The 21,635-nt window shown below is 47.0% G+C and overlaps 1 protein-coding gene across 1 annotated transcript in view; it reads right to left on the reverse strand.

The window, feature by feature from the left end:
- Positions 1–17,899, reverse strand: part of ADAP1 (ArfGAP with dual PH domains 1) — a 60,040-nt gene extending 42,141 nt beyond the window's left edge. The window contains exons 1-3 of the mRNA XM_061992719.1: positions 17,728–17,899; positions 7,155–7,285; positions 5,584–5,675 (exon numbers count right to left, since the gene is read on the reverse strand). Of these exons, the coding sequence (XP_061848703.1) occupies positions 5,584–5,675; positions 7,155–7,285; positions 17,728–17,812 (308 nt within the window). The 5' untranslated portion in view covers positions 17,813–17,899. The remainder of the gene's footprint in view (positions 1–5,583; positions 5,676–7,154; positions 7,286–17,727) is intronic.
- Between the last annotated feature and the right edge of the window lie 3,736 nt (positions 17,900–21,635).

Consider the following 21,635-nt stretch of genomic DNA (forward strand, 5'->3'; position numbering starts at 1 on the left):
TCCCACTTATCCAAGCACAGAGAGAGGAGGGGAGCAATGCACTCTAGCTTGTTCGCAGTGCCACTGAACGAGGCTCCATGTTCCCAAATCAAGCAAAAATGCAACAGAAGATGACAAGTATTGAGCAGGGACATGGATGTACTTCCAAGCATTGCAAAAGCCCAGTAAGAGCTTGTCTCTGTCTTCCTCTACCAGTTTTCAGCTAAGCATATGGCTGAACCAAGTCTTTTTCTGTTGCTTTTAGTCAAAAGTTATGCTACCCCTGTTGCTCCCTGGTGACTCAAACCTTAACCATGTGCTTACAGCATATCTGCCCCAGCAAAGGCTGTTTTACAGCTCTTAGCCTGTTGCTGTGGTGTACAAAACTGGGCTGTGACCACTCGTGACCATCCGAAGAGGGTTTTTGTGGTTTAAGCTCCTCACCCAAGGCTCTTTGTGCCAATGCTGTGATGGTGTAGGAACATCCCAGAGTCTGGGATCCATTTCAGCCTCAGGGACATCCCAGTGGTACAGAACTTGGCTTCTCTGCTCACTGCTCCCGATGCACAGGCCAAGTTGCTGGCAGACAGAAGATGAAAGGGCAGAAGGGATTTTTTTTCTTTGTTAGGTGTGGTTTTTTGCCTACACACAGCTGGTAAAATTTTCCCTGGGCAATTCCATCCCTCCAACTTCTCTAACCTTTGCCAAGCCTCTGACAGAGCCAGGAAGCCACAATGGGGTTTCTGGAGGATGGAGAAGCCAGATGCTGCAGGCAAACACCACATATTTCCCAGGGAGTCAAACACAATATCGTAGACAGGAAGGAAAAAAGGACAAGCTGGTGCTGTAGCACTTCTTCCCTCTTGAAGAATTTTGCAAGTCTTCAAGAAACCAAAGTAGAGGGATTGCAGAAGAAGCCTTATAGAATCATAGAATGGTAGGGTTGGAAAGGACCTTTAGAGATGATCTAGTCCAATTAAGAAGCTTCAACTGAACAGTCTGTCCTTATAACAGTTCATATGTTAGCATTCTGCCAGGCCAAGTCTGAGGGCAGTTCCCACAAAGCCTGCCCTGCCACTGCAGCCAGTCAGCACAGGGTCTCCCCATTAGAAGCATCAAAACCTCTTGATGGTGCAGAATGTGGGTCGGAACACAAGGGCATGGTGCCAGTGCTGGATGGAGCCATCATCCACCGCGATGCTACCCACGGCTGCGAGCTGGCAACAACTCATGCTATTGCAGTGACTGGACTGCAGCAAGGCAGGGAGAAAGCTAAATATACACCCCTTTAAAAAGCAGCACTCCCCTGCTCTTGTTTAGCATGTATCTGTTGAAAGAGAACATCTAACTAGAGAAAGAAAAATATGTCCTGGCATAACATCCTGGAAACATTCCCAACATGCACCATACCCACAGCTGCTTACACTGCAGCAGGGTCAGGAGGAGATCTGTTACTGCAAAAGGTTGTATCTGTCCCAGTGCACCCTGCTGCTGTTGCAGAGACCCAGCAGTGCTGGTCTGGTGAACACCTACATGAGCAGAGCTCCAGACTTAGTACAGAAATCAGGGCACCCAGGCTGAAAATTGTCACAGTGCAAAACAGGCACAAATTGGGAGAACAAAAGGGTCAGAAATTGGTCTTCTTGCAGGAAGATAAACCTTGCCTCATTCTTCCAATCAATAAATAAATCACCAAAAAGAAACAGCAACCAAAAACCTTTTAACCCTCCTGCTCCTGTTTCTCACAGGTTATATGCCCAGCAACATGGCTCTCCCTCAAGCATCGGGCAGAGCTGTGGATGGAGCAGTCTCCGTGCGCTTGTGGGTGGCTCCGACAGGGCTGTGGCTGGAGCTCAGCCACTGCTCAGTGTAACTGCACCACAGGACAGAGGCAGAAAAACACTGTAGCTGCATTCTTAAAGGAAGCCAAACCAACCAAGCACAGAACCAGCCACAGACTTCCCTGCCAACTCAAGAGCAGAAGAGATGAAAATGCTTGTGGTCTGTAAGCTGCCTGAGGGGTAGGGTGAGCTTTCTCTGAGCCATCTCTCAGCCTGACCTGTGCATGGAGAGTGGGGTGCAATTTGCATCCAGATCTCAGGACAGTATGAGCTGCAGAGGGTCCTGCCCCACTTCCAGCCAGGCTATCCCAGCACAGGTTCTGCACCCCTTCAGCAGGGATGGGCATTAAGGAGAACCAGGACTCAGCTCCTGAACAACTTGATTATCAAATAGGCTCCTGCCCTGTTAAGGCCAAAACAGCAGCTAAGATTGGTGTGCAATTTCTAATTGAATTTAGCTGAGGCTTAAGAGTAAATAAAATTAAAATCCCCTGGAATTGTGTCTTTCTCCTGCCAATGACAAATAGATGAAAAATCTTGCTTCTGTATCCCTAACATCAGAAGTACATTAAAGTCTCAAAATGGCACAGCTAACTGCTGGGATTTCAGAGCTCAGCCATACAAACGTGGTACTCTGAGGACCACAACAGTTCACAAGAGTTGTCTGTTCAGTAAGGACAGCATCCACCTTCCAGGGGCTGGCAAAGCCAGAAACTTCTCCTGCTCTCTGGGTAGCATAGAGAGCTTGGGGCACACTTCTTACTTATATCAAAGAGAAGCTAAGGAGAAGGCAAAGGAAATAAGGACAGAATAATGCTCTGCCAAAAGACTTTTTGTTTCAACGCAACTCTGTGGAGAAGCAACAGGGAAATTACCAGTGAACATCATCTTGTAGGTGCACGATCTGAAGAAGTATAATCTATTTACACAGCAAGATGCAACAAGCAGTTGATGCACAGGGGTGAGAAGGATACTAGAGTCATCTACAGTGGCCCTCAGACTCCACTGAGATGTTGAGATATGCATCATAAAACTATGGACACCAAATCCTGCAATAACAGGATACACCAGTCCGTGGGCTACCAGCTCTGCTGGCCAGGGGAGAGAGAGGCAAGATTTTATGCATGTAGATGGATGGGTCAACATCATACCCAGAGTGCGGAGAAAAGTACGAAGCCTGTCTTAGGAGGAGGAACAGCAATCATGTTGTCTAAGTGTGGACAGCCAGGAGCAGGCAGACTATCACAAGGCAAGTCCTCTACACCTCCTCCAGTCACTAGGTTTGAGACATTATTTTTCCATGAGTCCTTACTAAAACATAGCCCTGACCTTTCAGATCCTCACCGACACAAGCACTTCTGAGTCTCCTAAAAACCCCACATGAAGCATCTACCCCTCTTTCCCTAAGCCAAGACCCAAGGGTGATAAAGATCAGTTCAAGCTGGGAAGAGAACGTGAAAGTTGCAAAACTCCCAACAAGGCCAAACACATGCAGGCCCTTCCCTCTCTCTGCCTTGGGACAGACAGGGTTAAAACCAAGAAAAAGTCACTTTGCTGAAGCTGGTTTTTTTTGAAATGAAGGAAAAAAACAAGAAAAAAATCCAACAGCACTGCCATGTTCAGCTGCATTTGCATCATCTCCTCCCCTGGACCTGCAGGATTGCTCTGGCTTGGAGCACGTTCCCCATGGCTTCTCCTTGGGCTCCCTCCCACAGCAGCAGAAGTATTCCATCAACAGGAAAGGTAAGAGGCTGACACTTTATTTCCTGGAGAAAAATAACTCTAGCAAGATAAGCACGACACACTCAGAGCGTGCCCCTCCATAACACAGAGCAGCTTTGCCAATCCTCAAATCATTTCTGTGCTTGTAGGAACCATAAAAGCTGATGCCAGAAACCTTTTTAGATCAAAACCAAGATCTGGGAACACTGAGTAAATAGATGCTTTTTTTATTGTCAGGCTAGGCAGCTCCACTCACACCTGTGCATTGAACATCATCAAATAGGAGGTAACAGATGCATCACCATGATATTTCACAGACACAACAGGTGCCTTCTTTTGTCTTTATTATAAAAGGCTTTTTGTGTAATGGGGAAGACAACAACTCTTCCTAATAGCTATTACAAGATAAAAAAGAAACTCACTCAGAGGATGAGCATAGGTACTCATGAACACTTTGGCCCACCTTTAGTATGGATCTGAGTTTGGGGAACACAGCAGAGCCTTCCTACCCAAAGGATAACATCTCACTCGGGGAACCCTATGAACCCTTCCAGTACCCCTGCTTTGGACATCTCTTACAATGCTTGAATACATCATCTGGCTGCTCAGTCTCTCACATACTGTTTTCACACTGCTGCCACACCACACTTCCCTCTTCAATGAGTGACACCCAGTTAAAGCAGCAGCAATATTGGGAGGGAGCTCAGGACCAGTTAGTACTCACTCATTTGCTATTACTAAAGTACTAGCTCTGGAAATTCTGCCCTCTACACTCTCTGTAAAGACTGGTTTCACAAAGAATCATAGAATTGTTTCAGTTGAAAAATACATTCAGCATCACTGAGTCTAATCCCTCCCCTCACACTGCCAAGCCCACCGCTAACCCATGTCCCTCAGCACCTCAGCTATACGGCTTTGCAATAGCTCCAGGGATGGGACTCCACCACCTCCCTGGGCAGCTGGTGCCAGCAACTAACAACTCTCTCTGTAAAAAAGTTCTTCCTAATCTCCAGTCTAAACCTCTTTTGGTGCAACTTGAGGCCATGTCTTCTTGCCCCATCATTCATTATTTGGGAAAAAGAAAGTGAACCCCATCTCACCAAGATCTCTTTTCAGTAGTTTTAGAGAGTCATCATGTCTCCCCCTCAGTCTTCTCTTAACCAAACTAACCACTCTCAGTTTCCTCAGCCCCTCCTCATCAGACTTGTGCTCCAGAGCCTTCACCAGCTTCATAGTCCATCTCTGGACATGCTCCAGAACCTAAACGTGTAGGCACAGACGAGGTGCCGAGGGATATGGTTTAGTTTAGTGACAGGCTTGTCACTGGGAGGTTAGCGGTTGGACTCACTGATCTTAAAAGTTCTTTTCCAACTGTCATGATTCTATGATTCAATGTACATCCCATTAGTACTTTGATTTTTAGGATCCAATCCAGCAATATTAGTTCATCCTCTTGCTCCCTGAATGGTACAGCAAGTCTGGACCCACAGCCCTCTTGGCCTACAAAGTCTATTCCAGCTTACCAGGGAGGTTTACTCTACGCTGTATGGGAGATAATACCTTTCCACTTGCCTTTATAGAAGAGACTGTTTGTCATTTAGGAAAAAAAAAACCATAAAATCCACCACCTTGGCACTAAAATCCAGCATTTTTGCATGATAAGTAACCTAGCACCTTGTATAGCAGATCAGCAAGTCGCATTTTGATGCGGAAAGGCTATTTGAAAAGGCAGAGGAAATCAATGGGGAGAAATTGGCATTTTTGTAGCCTTAGAAACTTGGAATTCTGAGTCTGAGGAACAGACGAACTATTGACTTCCCTGCATCATCTCAACCATACTTATTAAATAAGATCCCACTCACAGTATAAACTCTACCATATGCATGCAGAAGAAACAGGAGAGATTTTCAGAGTGTGTTATAAATGAAACCTCTTTTGTGGCTAAAAGAAAGAAAAAGTATCATGTTAAAACTAAAATATTAGAGAGGCTGCAGCTGCACAAACAAATAAATGCTGTTTACCAGCAGAAGTATTTACTTACTGACAGTCAAGAAACGTTGGCTTGTAATAAAACGGTGGCATTTTGGATTCATATTTTGCTTTTGCTACATTGTTTCCATTCGAAGCCATAAACTGTGAAAACAGAAGAAAAAAAAACAGAAAGAAATACAAAATGTTAATAGTGTTTTCCTTTGTCCTCTTTTGCTTCTACAGAGTAATACAATTATTGGGATGGGGCCTCCATTCATTTACTGAGAGGCTTCCCTGGGACTGTACACAGAAAGGATGCTGTAAGGACTGTGCCTGCAAACCAAGGCTCAGAAATTAATATTGATGATCACTGCCAGGGCTTCCTCAGATTAAGACAATGCTGGGGACAAGTCTGTGCCCCAGTCACACGTGAACAATTCTGCCTGGTCCCCATGGGAGCAGAAGGCAGTACACAGTGGCACTGCACACCCAGAGGCATGGGAATAAAGGTCACAGGGAACTCAGCACAGAAATCGGGCACCTAAAGATACCTGACACTATCTTTAAGTCTCCGTGTGTTACAGCAGCAGCAAGGCAGTAGTCTCTGACAATACACCCTTTGGTTTGGATCACATCACTTGTTCCAGCAGGATAATTTAATTTTTATAAAGCCATGCCAGAAGCCTTAGAAAGGAGTTTCAAGTATTAAATAAATACATAAATACTTCTCTGCCCTGACAGCCCTCCTTTCCTTCTGAACTCATATATGAATGGCTAGTTGAGAACTCTGCATTCCCTATTCATACATTTTGTTTCATGAAAGTCACTTTATAAGTGTAAAACACCCCATTCTTTTCCAGGCAGCCATGATAAATATATTTTATCTTGTATCAAGTGCCAAGCACACAAGCAGAACAAGAGCTAAGCTTTTTCTTCTTTTCCCTAAGCATTTTTTATTGTTTTCATGTTTTTGAACTTCTCAAGTTTACATATTCAATCTGTTCTCAAAAAAAACAAAACAGGGAAAACCCATGCAACACAAAGGCCTGTTTTCCTCATAAAAACACGACTTCATGAGCTGTGGCTTTCAGAAAAAACCTCAAATCTACAACACACAAGATAAAGATCAATGACTAGGAGCATTCTTCATGCCTTTAAAGACATCAGTAGTCCAAGCAGGTAGGTTTCCTGGGTAGGGATGCCTTTAGCAACATCACCCAAATCTAGGCATGTGTGTGGAAAGAATTTATACTGTAAGGGTTCAGTTCTTCAAGATGTGAGTTTAAGAGTCTTCAGCGCTAAGTGGAACAAAGCCTGAAGTAGCTGAGCAGAGGTGAGAGACTAGAGGTCCAGTCTATCATCTAGCCTAGGCCAGAGGTAATGTAAGAAATAGGAGAGACAATTCATTCAAAATTAGTAATTTCATTGACATTTTTATGGGAGTAGGGGCAAACCCTCACAATTTCTTCATGAAACAGCTATTCCATTTTTCACTCAGCATAGCAGACCTCATTCCTTAGGAAATATCTAGATATTTTTACTGAAGTCACATTTGCTGTGGTGTCTTTGGAAAGACCTCTGCTTTACAGCTTTGCTGGGAAAAAACATAGCAACCCAAACCCACAGGCACTTCACACATACCTCCACTTGAGCATCATCCCAGTCATCCAGACGGACCGACTTCACTTTGCTGACTTGCGGAATATTGCGATGGATTCCTGAACAATTCAAGCAGATGAAGATCCCTAGGCTGTGGGATGCCCAGTCTGGGTCTGAAAGCAAGAAGGAAAGAGAGAATTGACTGGTCTATTGGATTCAGCACAAGAGGAAGGAGAGATCAGGCAGGACAGGTCATGGCAGTGGAGCTCATGAGTCAACAGGTCTGAGTTTTGTGATTTCAAGGCACCAAAAAAAACCCCAAACAAGTGAAATCAAGATATGCACTAACTTATTTTGGTAGTAATACAAATGAAATGATCAGTGTACAGATTTCTAATCTCTAATGCTGCTGTCAGTCCGAAAAACAAACTGCACATGGCCGAGACATCCAAAACTCGCTCCAGACTCATAAGAAGAGAAGAGGTCAATGTCCATCTTTCAGCAGCAAGTCCCACACAAGTGCTGCACGGAACAGAAATTGCACAGTTAATTAAAGCAAACAGCTCAGGGAAGCTGCTATTCTGCTCCCTTGCCTTGCTATTTGTTATTTTATTTATTTATTTTTTTTACAGTGGAAGTGCTCCACAGAGAGACTTCCCTCCCTCAGCTGCAGTTGCCCAGCAGCACAGCCCTCCACGCCAGGAGGTTTCCAGCCCTTGCCTTCATGCAAAACTGCTGCCAGTGGCAGCTCTGTACTTTCTCAGAGCAAAACCACGTGCTGTTTACAGCCCCGAGCTGCCTTCTCACACAAAGCACTTTAAACACAAGTCCCTCGGCTCCAAATTCCTCCTTAGGAGAGACGTTGCCTGAAGCACAGGGAAGCTGGAGAGGAACTGGAGGAGGGCAGAGGCCGGGGGCAGGACACATGCACCAGTGTCCCTGGTGCTGCCTGGCTCATAAAGCCAATACAGGGATCTTTGTTTGAACTCCGACTAGCAAATGTCAGTGCCTGCTACTCCAGCTGTGCCCCTGCAGAAAGAGCCTCCTTTTGCAAGTCACCAAGTCAGTCCCTAAACCCTCCACCTCTCCCCAAGAGAGGTCCTCTCACTCCACCTTCCCCTAAATGTGCATATCCCGGCCACCCCATTGCATCAAGGTGTCGAGGGGCGAAGGCAGGTCTTCCCTTCTCACAAACTGGCATCATCTGTTTATTCCCCCGCAGTAATTACACTAAACATTGCCTCCTCACAGCACAGCAATTATTTATAAAAGGCAAGGAAACGTGCTTTCTCCTTTACACATATTTAATGGTCTGGCTACGTCAGTGCAGCAGGAGCAGGCTGGAGTGGGGCAATGCACAGGTATTGAGGTCTGCTACCAGCAGGGACAGCCACTAGCCTCCCCCAGCAAACCTAGGGAAGACAAATTTGTGCTCAGCTATAAACCCAAGAGCTACATGAACAATCTCAGCTGACACATCTCGGTGACCACTCCGGACAGGGCAACAAATTCCTAAGCTGTTACAAGACCCCTCAGCTCCCTTGGCATGGGGCTAGGACCAGCAGCAACACATAAGTGTGAGTGGTTTGTGTTTCACATGGTCTCCCATCTTCATGCAAGACACTAATGACTACAGCTCAAGGCTGGAAAATGTAAAGCCAGTTAAACTGATCCACGTGCAACCAAGCACTGTCCACATCCAGCCATGCCAGTAAGGGCATGGGATGCTCTGCCCCACCAGCCCCAATCCCCATACCCTCACCACACTCCTCCTAAGAGGACTGGGTGACTCAGCTTCACACCACACCGAGGTCAGGCACCTCCACTTTATTCCCATCACAAAGATTGCTGCCAGTTATTGGGTTATTGGTTGGCAACAAGAATCAAGAGCTTTACACACTTATGTACACTTTCGTGCTTTAACTCCTATCTCTAAACACACAGTTGAAATTAAAGCCTGGGAGCTGTCAAACTTCCTACCACAAAAATAGTCCAAGGTGGTGAAAGCGCCACGGTGTCTTGTCAAGAAACCTATCTCAGACTTCCACACAGATAATCAGGCATGAAGAGCAAGAGGATCCAGAGGAACGGGCATGCGTGAAGCAACATCAGCAGTGATGAAGAGGAAGCTGTGGCAGCAAAGTTTGGAGCCAGGGGCTAATATAGGCCACTGGTTCCCTATGCCCAGCATAGCTGCTGCACGATAACTGTGCCTTTCTAGAGTACTGAAATCCAATCAAAGCCATGCCTGACTCAGGGAGATATATATACAAGTATGCACTGGACTCCACAGGTTTTATTTGGAGCCCCAACGCTTGTTAACAGATTTCTCTTAGGCAGGCAGGTAGGTTTCTTCATATTGACTGTAACTTCTTCCCCTCTGGTTAGCAAATCCTTTGAAGAAGTAACTCCTTTGCTACCTAACTGCTGTGTGCAACAAGACCAGATGTCACACCCTCCTGCAGCCAGGGATGAGGACACATTTGGGTGGAGGAACATCATTCAAGAGGATCCTTGGGCTCAAAGGAGGCTCCAGCTCCAGTGAACACTGAGACAAGCCCTACACAAGCTGCCTCTCCTCAACATGGGTTAACTGCACCTCAAGCATTGAGATTCCATCACAACTTGGGCTTTAAAGCATTCTCCTGACACCAACAGTATTTTCCTTAGATCAGTCTCTTAAACATGCATCCCCTTTGCTCCACACAGTGTCAAAAGTGAGGCTACAAGCAGAAACACACGTGCATGGTTTCCAGATGACAACAGAACTTCAGAGGAGCAGACACAGGGTCAGGGGTCAGCAGGGACCCAACCCTTGGAAAAGATGACTTCAGCTCATTCAGTAAAACCCATCTGCTAGATGTCTTCTCCCTGTCACCTTCCTTTCAGTGTTACCTCTCTTGCCTAGACCTAAGGTCCATGTCCATCCAACACCAACGGCACCCCTCACACAACAAACCTTGAGGAGCACCATGACAGAGCCACATGCTTTGCTCCACTCTCCAGACCCCATACCAGCAGTTTGCATTGCTGCTGTATGTTAATACCAGCTTCCCCTTCATTGCTCTTCTGGTTTTAAAAATGCATCTCCCAGATCCAAAGCCATGTGGCAAGGGGGGATGTGAGAGCTGTACAAGCTCAGCTGTTTGTGTGCTGCTCTCCTGGGGTAGCCACAGCCCAGAACTACGCAAATTTGGCAACTGGTTTTTATGCCAAAGGGAATATCAGGCAGGAGGGGAATTCAAAGGCTGTAGATGCTGAGTTAGTAGCCCCATCCAAAAAATTGCTTAGTGAAACCCCCAGAACCAACTGATCTGCCAGGGGAAGCCTCTCTGAATGTCACCATTGCAATAATTTGTTACAAATTTCTCATGGCTCTTGCTCTCCTGTCTGAAAACATCTGCCTAACAAAGCAAGTCAGCCCAGGCCTTTGCAGGACTTTCATTGAAAGCCAAAAGCAATTTCTACGCACCATCTGAACAAGCTGGAGCGTTACAGACCCATGTGAGCTCACAAGTTGGTGCCTCCCTGTGACTTCCCACATGTCACTGCTCTGACCATGGACAGAAAGGAGGAGGGGAGAAGATTCCCCGACTTAATCTTCTGGAGGCCTCTGCTACTGCTGCTTCCCCTTCTCACCAGCTTCCTGCACTTGTGACACCATTTTTGAAGAAACCTAGCTATGAGACCTCTATGCCCACACACCTTCTGCAGGATCTGGTGACAGATCCCCAGGCAGATGGCTGCAGCGAGCACCCACTTCTGCAGGGATGATTTTCCAAAGCCCTTTGTGAGGTGTGGGGCCATCTGTAGCTATGGCATTCCTCAGGCACATCACAGTCCCCCTCTCCATTTCTGCCCTCCAGTGTGAACACTGTGAAAGATTCTCAGTGCAGAAACACAGTAGGTAACACCAGTGATCCCTGACCTTAGCATAATCACAGGCTCCAACCCTTCAACTGATGGTGCCAATGCAGGCTTCAAGACATCTCAGCAAGCATAGAAATAAATTCACATAAGCATCTTCATATGAATCAAGTGAGTTTTTGGGCAGCAGCATGAGCCAGTGTCCCCAGGCTGTCTGCCCAGCAGCGTGAAAGCCTCCCAGCAGTGAGCCAGGGGCTCCATACGCTGCTAAAGTTCACTTTATTGCTAGACACTTCAACTGCTGGACCATGTTCCCCATGCTGGACATTAGTGGGGAGTTAGGAAATGTTATTTAAGCCATTTTACCTAGTCAGGGTCCAAAAAAGGTGAACCAAAATGGCAATATATCGCAACCTGGGCCTTTTTTGGGCGCTGCACAAAAAAAGAGATGATCTTTTTCTATACCTCCAGAGTTTCAAGCAAACAGCAGTGAAGCCTAATGAAAACTCTCTGGCATGACTAAGTTCCATACAAATGGCTTTATTCCATTATATCAAGCCAAAAGGAATAAAAACTAACAAGGAGCAAGGGGAATATTAAACCAAATACACTGCTGTAAGTGCAGAAAGCCTCTTATCCATCAATATCATTGTTCCAGAACAACCAATGCCAGCTCTAGAAAGCTTTCACTGACCAACGTGGTAGAGATTTCTGCTCATGCACAAACAGATTTTAACGACTTTCAAAAGAAAAACTTGATGCAACTTCATTTTAAAAGACTAAATGAACAAATCTGAACTAAACACAAGAGGAGGGTATTGGGGTGGTTTTTGTCCCCATCTCATTCTTCTGAAAGCAAAAGCCAGAGATCAGGGAAGCACAACTAAAGTCAGAAATCAGCTTCCCCACCCAGCTCCTTTTGCCACCACAAACCCCAGGAAAACCCAGCACAGAGAATCAGCTCTGCAGCTTGAACTCCATGTTACTGAGCATGGAAACAGAGCACAGAGGGAAAAACAAAGGCTGGACCCAGAAAAATAAGAAAGAAGAAGAACCAACGTAAGACATGGGACAACTTACAGAAATCAAACGGAGAGCAGAGAGGATTGGAAGTGGGATGGCTGTGGAATTTGATTTTTAAAATAAATAATATTTCCTGTATCTGGAATATAAGCATAGGATTCCAATCTGAAAATCTCTAGATGCCATCAACTCCAGTAAAATCACATGCAGTGGTAGGAGGCTCAAAGCAGCCATGAGACATGAGCAAGAACAAGAGGCACAAAATTTCCTCTGATGTCCCTGCTCCAACTTTTGCCTTAAATCACAGTTTTCACTATATATAGCACAGTATATTGCTGACAAAGACAAATATCTGTGAGAACGTGCCCAATGCACAGCAGCACCCCACTAATACACCCTCCAGCACACAAACCAAGGCTTTAATTAGCTGCCTGGCTGCATCCCTGCTACACCAGCTGGGTGAGAGCCAGTGGTTTGTTGGGATGGAGATTCAACAGATTTTTCTGATCTCTTTCCCCTGTTTGAGATGATAAAGACTAATTAGAGGGGAGAGGAGGTCCTCTCAAGTTAGGTAAAGTCCTATTCATTCTGTGCTAGAAAGGTAATTCATGGCCTATGATCCAGGGTATAAACACAGGGATTTTAGCGAAACTAACACAAGCAAAAAGCCTTTTCTTCTCAGCTCTCAGAGCCTACTGGTTTCCTAAATGTCCAGTCAGGAGAACCTTGTGTTCAGCACTGAAATTCTGTTGCTATTTACTTTGCCATTTACCCTGGTCATGCATGTTTAAAAATAACAATAAAAGACATTAAAACTGAAGCCAAACAGCCTCCCACCAACACTCCTCTCTAAGGAGGAGTGTTTCTAAGTAGGAAATTTTTTCAGTGAAGACATTAAACTTGCCAAGGTCTTTTTATTCTGCTGGCAGGTCTCAGCAGCCTGCTCTGCTTGCTGCCTGCAGCCCACAGCCCTGCTGCAACCCAGGCATCGGGGCTGGACAGAACACACCATCGTATTAAACTGCCTTTGTTTCAAAAAGCCCTTTTTCCCTGCAGAAAGCGGCAAAAAGCACAACTGTTGTGGGATTTGTTTTTCTTTCCTTCTTACCCCTCTAATCTGCTTATGTCCAGGAAGAAGAGCTGGCAAATTCCTAGGGAAAGAAAACGTAAAAATCACTATTTAAGTGAGAGGACAATGGAGGTGTGGGAACAAATTTCCACTTTTAGCTTGAAAATGAAGAGCCTGTTTCACGCCATTAGAGTGGCAAATCTCTGGAACAGCTTTCTAGTAGGAGGTAGTGGGGGCAAGAGAGAGAAGTAGTTGTGAGGCAGAGCCTCAGTCACTCCAGCGAGTGGATGGGGAGATGTTGCTGTGGATGACAGCACAAAGCAGGACCCGATGATTCACTCAGTTGTCCACTCTGATCTGTGTTTTTAGGACCAGTGGCTGGACAGGGGAAGGAGAGGGTTGAAGCGTCCTCCTTAATCCTGAGTAAACCAGGCATCACCAGCACTACTGTGTTTCTGATCAGCACCCTCACTTCATGACATGGAGGGAAAGGAAAAGCTTCACCTGCTTTCAAAATGAGAAGATGCTGGGCCTGTAGGAAAGGTGTTTACAACCACCTCAGCCACACACCACCCACCCTCAGGCTTTTTTATATACTGTTCCACCAAAATACCAGATCTGCTCAGCTTTGTAGCACAAAGCTCTGACACCAGACTCCCCTCCATCACGTGCCTTCTCCTCCTCATGCCCTCTGAGCCTTAGCCACTGATGTTACCCAGGGTCTCTGTCCCAGCAATCCATCTCACACAAGAAAGATGAAAATGATAAAAACAAGCCATGTAAACTGCTGCCAGAGGGTTTAAAACTGCAGGATCGCTTTGATGGGATTTCCATTTCTGTCTTCAGAGCCTCGCTGTCCTCCTACAATGTAAATGATTCTTGCTCCATGGAAACACAAGCCTAAGTCACAGAAAAATGGAGTAAAGAGAAATACTCAAGGTCTTGTTATGCCCTGAGATAACCATCCGTCTCATGATGTGAGGAAAGATTGCCCGAGACAAAGAATCATTTAGGGGGAAAAAAAAGCTGAACTGCCACATTAGTCTTAAAGAAAAAGAAATTATTCTAATACATGGAGAGCCATTACACACCAGCAATTCAGCCAGATCGCTCAGTTTGCACTTCAGACTGCATTTACCATGCTGTCTTCACTGTGAAAGCAGATCTTTAAACCCACCAAAACAAACAGGCTGCAAACCAACATCCAGAATCCTGACTCCAACACAGAAGGATGTAATGACAGAGGACCACCTGGACACATTCCTGTGTGACCTGATCTAGGTGCACCTGCTTTAGCAGGGGGTTAGGACTAGATGATCTCTAAAAGTCCTTTCCAATCCCTACCATTCTATGACCCAATGCCCTAGATAATGACTTTATTACAGTGGCTCCTACCCCAGAACTGAGTCTGAAAGATGTAGCTAATGAAATCTCCTGATTCATGACAGGTGGATGTCATTTTTGCAACTGAAACATTTCTATTCAAAACAAACTTTCATTGCAAATTAAGGTTTTGTAAATAGACAATTAATAAGTGCCTAACTAGAAACTTAGATAAAACCCCAAAACCTGTAAGTGAGAAATATATTCTTTTGGGCTCTTTTCCACTCTGATTTTCAGTTTCTACTTTAGCATCCATTCTGCATTCCCTTTTGTTGTGGACAGAGCCACCATAAGCATGTTCTCCCTACCTGAGACATGATCTCAAAATCTGGGAGGAGTTTTTGGAAGCTCTGCTTTTGCATGAGAGGCTTTTCTGCTAGACATACACACTGTTTCCTGGGAAAGACAGAGATCTGACCATCTTGAGCATCACATTCAATGCCACGTTCCACTCAGCTGCAAGTGTACATATCCTGTGCACAAAGCAGGCAAACACATGTCTTGAACACAGCAGCCTGGCTTGCAGGGCTTGGCCACTTAAATAATCCTCAATCACAATTAAGTGGTACATTCTGGCCCAGACCCAGGAACGCAGCAGGTTTTGCCTAGATCTGCCTCTCCAAAGAGAGATGAATATTCTGCAAGGGAACAAAGTTACTTACCCAGGCTGGGAAGAAAAAGCACACCCTGTCCATCCTGAGCTTGGATATTTTTTGCATGGTCACAGCTTAGCTGCAAGGAGACCAAGCTCAACTCTCTTGCACCACGAACACAGTTTTTTGTTACACGAGTGTATGATACCTAAGACATGCTGTTATTTCAGGGCTATGGATACCGAGCCTCACCCAAATGCCAAAACAATAACAAAAGAAATTAACCTTTTCTAACATCAGGGAAGAAAAAAATACCCCACAACTTTCACTAACTGGCTGATTTCTAAAATAAATATTTCCTAAAACAAAAGAAAACCCATCTGGCTTCCAAATACACAGATTAAAGTGAGTACAGAGAATTTTCCCGTTACATCTCTGACTCATCTTACTCTGTTACCAGCATCCCTAAACTAAATGGCTACCTCTTTATCATGGATCCTGTATTAACTGAGGATTTCAGGGAGAGGAACACACCCACCTGAGAAGCAGCAACAATAAATCAGGGTTATTGACCTTTTGCTCCACCTCGAGCTGTACCAGTTAAGCATTATGATGACACACACATGTGGGAAAGCACAAGCATGCTCTGCTTTCCTCATCTTCTGTTCCCTCCCCACCCTCTCTCTTCCTTCATTCTCACTTTATTTTTTCTGCTTTGGTACTTTTCCAGTGTTTAGCTGTCCACTCAGTTCCAGCTCTTGCTTTTATCTCTCTGTGTATCCCACTTCTCAGCAAAGATGATACATGTACCCCATTCCAGAGGCTCTCTGGATACCTATCCCACATTGTCTCATACCCAGAAACACCTGACCTGCCACACCTGCCCAGGATGAGTAACAGAACTCAGCCTCAATGTTTTCTATATCTTAATTTATGTTAAGCAGCCCAGGGCATCTCGAGTTTATTGTCACTCCCAGGCAGGCAGACACATGACAGCACCACGAGTAGCTCTCCTTTGCCAAAGAATCTGAAGCAAAGTGATCACTAAAGAAATTGGGTTGACAAGCTGAGATCCAGTCCCAGGGAAGTAATGCTGTGACCGTTCAGAAGACAGGCTGAACAGTATTAATATAGCACATCTCGTGTCCCAACAGATACTGTCCTAAATTCTACTGTCCAGGTTTCAGATTCACTAAAACATCTCTATATGCTGCAAGTGTCACCAAATGCAAAATATGATTTTGTTGGTTTACTACCTCATTTGAAGCCTTTGACAACAAGTTTCTTTCCCTTCTTTCCCTGATGTGAGCTATTTTACTGACCTACAGCTTCATCTCCATCCTGCTGATGCTGATAAACTTCCCATTTTGCGGAGGGGCTTTATTTTACACACAGAGCAGATGAGCATCACCCCATTGATCTGAATGGCCTGGCCTTCTAAAGTCTTCTATGGGAAGGAATCATTTAGGTAGACACTTATTTGGTGAGTCTGAGCTATGCTCAGGAAGGTACCTCAAAAGTGGGCTGGTACAGTTAGACAGCAACAGCAGGCAGCAGATGGGTGGGAACAGACAGAGCAGCACAGTGCTGCAAAGCACTTCACACTATGCAGAAAGTTCTTTGTCCTTTCCAGACAGGTACCAGGCAACACAACGCATCTAAAAGTGAACTGCAGCATCTCAAGATGTAGGTTAGGGACATAAAAGCATTGGTAATGGTATGAGCTGGATGATAGTATCCAACAGATCTTGAAATCTCAAACAACGGCTTGAAAAATAAGGTCCAGCTGAAGTGTTGGGTTTTCTTTAACCTATAGAATGACAGACGCTGACATCCTTCCTCTACACCTCTTCAGAGCCAACCTGCCCAAGCTAGTACAAATTCAGATGTTTCTATATGGGGGTTGTTAGGGTCTTTTTTTTTAAGATAAAAGGAAAGTTACTTGCTATGCAGTTTTCTAAGATTGTTACCAAAGGCAGGTCCCACCAGACCATGCAGACTCTGCTCAGCAAGAGCAAAGGCTTTCTCCAGCTTGCACCCTGACTCCAACAATTCACCATCCAAAGGGCAAGGAAGATGCTCCTAGCTCAGATTTTCTCCCCTCTGCACACGAAGAGGACTAAGGACATTTCAGGCCCGTCCTCTGCACGGCGTTAAGCTGTGCACAAGGCAGGCACCCCGGTCAAAGGTTGGTGGGCAGAATGCCCGCGGCAATGCCTCCGCTTCTCCCTGGCTGATAGGGTGGGAGCAGCGACAAAAACCAAGCTGTCGGCGAGGGGACGCGAAGGACAAGGCACTCCCTAGGCAGAGCCCCAGCCCCAGCCGGGTTAACGGCACCGGGCTGCACTGCAGACCGCGGGGATCCGCCGGGGATGACATCAGCGCTGCCACGGCCGGGCGCGGAGCCGGGCCGGGATCCCTGGGGCCGATGCTGCTCCGTGGGTACCGCGACAGCGCATCTCTATCCCTCCACCCTGCCTCGGAGCATCCCGGCAGCATCCCCCGGGGGGTAGCGGGGGAGTCGGGCCACTCCTGCGCCCCGCCGTGCCCGGACAGGGCAGAGCCCTCCGCCCCGCCGCTGCCACCGTGCCGTGCCACCGGGCCACGCCGGGCCGTGCCACCGAGCCGTGCCGGGCAGGTGCGGTCGCCGCCCGCTCCCCCCGCCTCGCCCTGCCCTTACCCGGGGCGGCACAGTCGGCGCACGCCGCGTTGCCCGGCCGCTGGAGCAGCTCCACCAGCGCCTTCCTGCTCCTCTCCTTCGCCATGGGGTCAGCGGGCGGTGCGGGCGGGCGGTGCGGGCTCGGCTCGGCTCCGCCGCGGCTACGGCAGCCTCATGGCGCGGGGCGGGGGGCGCTGGCGAGGCGGGCGGCGCGGCCGGGCTGCTCCATGCGGCCCCCGCAAGGTGAACGGGAGGGGACGCGCCGGGGCGGCTGCCGCCCTGGTCGCCTCCGCAGCCGCTGCTGCCGCCGCTGCCAGAGCTGGAGCCGGAGCTGCCCGCCCGGGCACGGCGCCGGTTCCGCCTTCCGCCGGGCCCGGGGGGCTGGCGGCTCCCTGCGCCGCTCGCCCGCGACCTCCAGCGGCCGCTCGCCACCGGGGCGTCCCGTCCCCGCAGGGGTCCCTGACCGTCCGGGCATCCCGGTGTCCCCCGGTGTCCCCGGTGCCCCGGGGTGTCCCCACACCCAGGGCGCTCCCCATGCCTCAATTAGCGATCTCTTCCCAGGTTTAATTTGGGGTGACGGTGAGGCGCCTTGGTCTGGCTGCCCGGTGAGAGGATGCTCTCGCCCACGGGGTGGGAGCTGGCCCCGCAATGGGGATGGTGAGGGGCGGGAGTCTTCACCTCGGGGATGCTGCGTCTAGAAGCACCGCAGCCCTCGCTGAACGGGGCCTCGCAGCTCAGGTGCCTTGGTGAGTTCATGAGCAGTGCTTTTAGGGCATTTCTAACATTAACATCTTTGGGGGATAATTATAAACATTTATTTGGTAAACATCCCCCACTCTGAAATGCTGCTCCTTCACTACTGTCCTTCCAAGCACACATCACCACTGCCATCCATGTCTGCATCTCGGCAGGACTGTCTTCAAAGTGTCTTCATGCACTTTTCACACCCCTCCATTGTGTTAGGGAGGAACAAACACCACTGGGGTAAGGATACAGCTTCCTCACATCATCGTGGCTGTGTTGCTTTGAGGCTGCAGTCACTGTGTCTCATGTCAAGGGCAAGGCAGCTGTCCTTGTTGTACCAGCTAAAGATTAGAGGGTGACTTGGAGGGGGATGTGGGATGAGGGATTCAGAGCTGTGCCTCGTAGGCTGCTGCCCTAACCCCTGCTGAAACCTTCCTCTTGGGTGTGGGTCACAGCCATTTGTGATGTTGCTATGGCCTATTTGTGGTCAGTTCAGCTCTGCTTACCGAAACATATTTGGTTTTGCAAAGCAAGTCCCTCATTCAAATCATCCACCTCTGCTTCCTCCAACAAAGCAGAGCACCCTCCTGCAAGTTCAGCTCATGCCATTCATGGTCCTCACAAGGCTCAGGGCATGCAGGAGTGTCTGCAGGAGAAGGGTATCAGTAGCTCCCAGAAAACTTCCACAACCAAATAACCATCTAGGTCCCACAAACATACACAGATGTGAGCAGGTTCCAGTGAACACTTTGGGAGAAACTAGAATACACCCTTAAATACAGGCAGAATCATGGTCTGCCACAACTACAGTGTTCCCATTGCCTAGAATACATTTTTCTAGACAACCTTTGCGTTTGTGTGATAACCAATTTGATCTTTGACTGGTTTAAACTGATGCCAGAGTCTATGCAGCATTACATATTGTGCTGGGGTTTACTGTTTTACACATGTAGGCTGTTAATGTCTAGAAGCTGGTTCCCATGCTAACCAAAGGCATTATCCCACACACAGGGCTTTTGTGGAGAAGCTGAGCTGTTGCATCCAGACTCTCACCTTCCTCAACCTCTGAGCCACTGCTACTAACCTGGAGCAGAGCACTAACATCCACTGAGTACAACCATCTTCAGCACAGTCTCTTAACCCTAATACTCCACACTCACTCTATATTCAAGCTTCTTCATGTAAATGCTTAAAGGATCAGAGCTTTACCCAAGCTTTTCCATGTAAATGCTTACAGGATCAGAGCTTTACCTAAGCTTTTCCAGAACATGCAATTGCTGGATTCTTCATGTGATAACCAGGATGCTGCATGTCATCATGAACTTACTGAGGGCAGGAGCTGGGAGGAGGGAGGGGGATTGGTTTTAAAGTATCTGTTTAGCTTTCCATTAAGACTTATTGATTCCCTTAATTTTTCGTCCTCCTGGTTGCTAGGCAATCCCTCTCTCTACTCCTCACGCTGGAAGCCAGGGCTGCAGACAGAAATTTATATCTTGTAATAAAATCAAATATAACAGAGCCTGTTGTCAGTGACGAAAAGAAAGTGTTCCGTAAAGCATAGGCAGAGCAGGAGAAGGGGCCAGCAAGGGTCGATCTCCAGTGGCCTTTGGCATTTAAGTCCCATCACAGTTACTCCAGACTTCACATTGGGAAAAAAACAGCCCACGTAGGGGAAGGGAGAAGGAGCAAAGTTGGAACTAAATGAGCCAGAATTGAAGATAAACTTTTGTTCAGTGGAAAATCAAAGGCTCAGTTCACTCTCATACATATAAGGGAATCATCTTTCACAGGTACAAGGGAACATCTTTCTTATGAGGAAATGCTGCAGGATCTGGGGCTGTTTAGCTTGGAGAAGACTGGCGGGGGGAGGGACCCAATTAACACTTACAAGTATCTAAAGGGGGGACCTCATTAACAATTAAAAATAGCTAAAGGGTGGATGTCAAGAGGATGAGGAGGCACTTTTTTTCTGTAGTGTCCAGTGACAGGACAAGGGGTAATGGACACAAGCTGGAACACAAACAGTTCCAATTAAGCACAAAGAGAAACTTCTTTGCTGTTCAGGTGAAGGAGCCCTGTCACAGGGACAGTGTGGAGTCTCCATCTCAGGAGGTTTCCACACTCATCTGGGTGTGTTCCTGTGTGACATAAAGGAGGGGAACCTGCTTTAGGAGGGAGTTGGACTGGATGAGCTCTAGGAGTTCCTTTCAACCCTGATAATTCTATGATCCTATGATATCCACAGATTTGCTCTGGTTTATCCATGGTTAAGTGGCTGGTTATTGCTCCAGCGTTAGTCAGCATAGCATTGACCCAGGGCAGGCAGTGAGGTCCTCCTGATGGATGTTGGCTCTCAAGGCCTATGATTCCTGGTGTGGAGCAGGAACAAGGTCAGAGCTGACTATCCCACACAGGTAAGGGTGAAGGTTGGCACAGTGGGGCTGGCAGTCTCCTGAGAGGCTGAAGGGCAGCATTGCTCAGGCTTGTCTACCTCAGACTGTTCCCTCCTGTCTGTGCCAACAGGAGCTGCCACCTCATCTGAGCTTTTCCCCACTTTTTTTTTTGCTGTGGGTACAGCCTCTCGGGGAAGGCTTAATGAATTGGCTCCTGCTTCTCACAAAGTCCCTGGCCAAACTTTCCCAAGACAGGTTGTCACTGTCAATGTGTCACCCTCATTCAGATGCTTTCTGTCTCTCCCCTGCTAAGTGACTTGTTAAGTCTGATATCAAATTTATATACATATGTATATAAATACTTCCATATTTATGTGTGAAATGTGTTTGTTTGTAAACATACACACTTTTAACTCAGTCTTTTCTAAATCACAAGGTTGTTGCCTTAGAAACGGCTGTTATTAATGCCATCTCCCGAGCTGCTAAACATAGTGGCAGCAAGGGCAGCCTCTGGAAATGCCAGACTCTGAGGTCAGGGCAAAGGATGCTCAGAAAATCCTGGAAACCTTTTCATCATCTTTGTGGTTAGGCCCTGAAAATGCACAGAGATAACTATACTTTCTCCTTGCCCTTCCATATTAGCTCCTTTCACCCCTGTACTGCCTTGTTTTGTTCATAAAGAGCTGTTTACACTGTTTTTTAGGTAATTTTGCAGCCCCAGCCCTGAAATAGCTAAATCAATGTCACAACCATGCAAATAAAAGGGTATTAAATACTCAGCCCTTTATGTGA

Source organism: Colius striatus, chromosome 3 (genome assembly GCF_028858725.1).
Source record: "Colius striatus isolate bColStr4 chromosome 3, bColStr4.1.hap1, whole genome shotgun sequence".
Taxonomy (NCBI): Eukaryota; Metazoa; Chordata; class Aves; order Coliiformes; family Coliidae; genus Colius; species Colius striatus.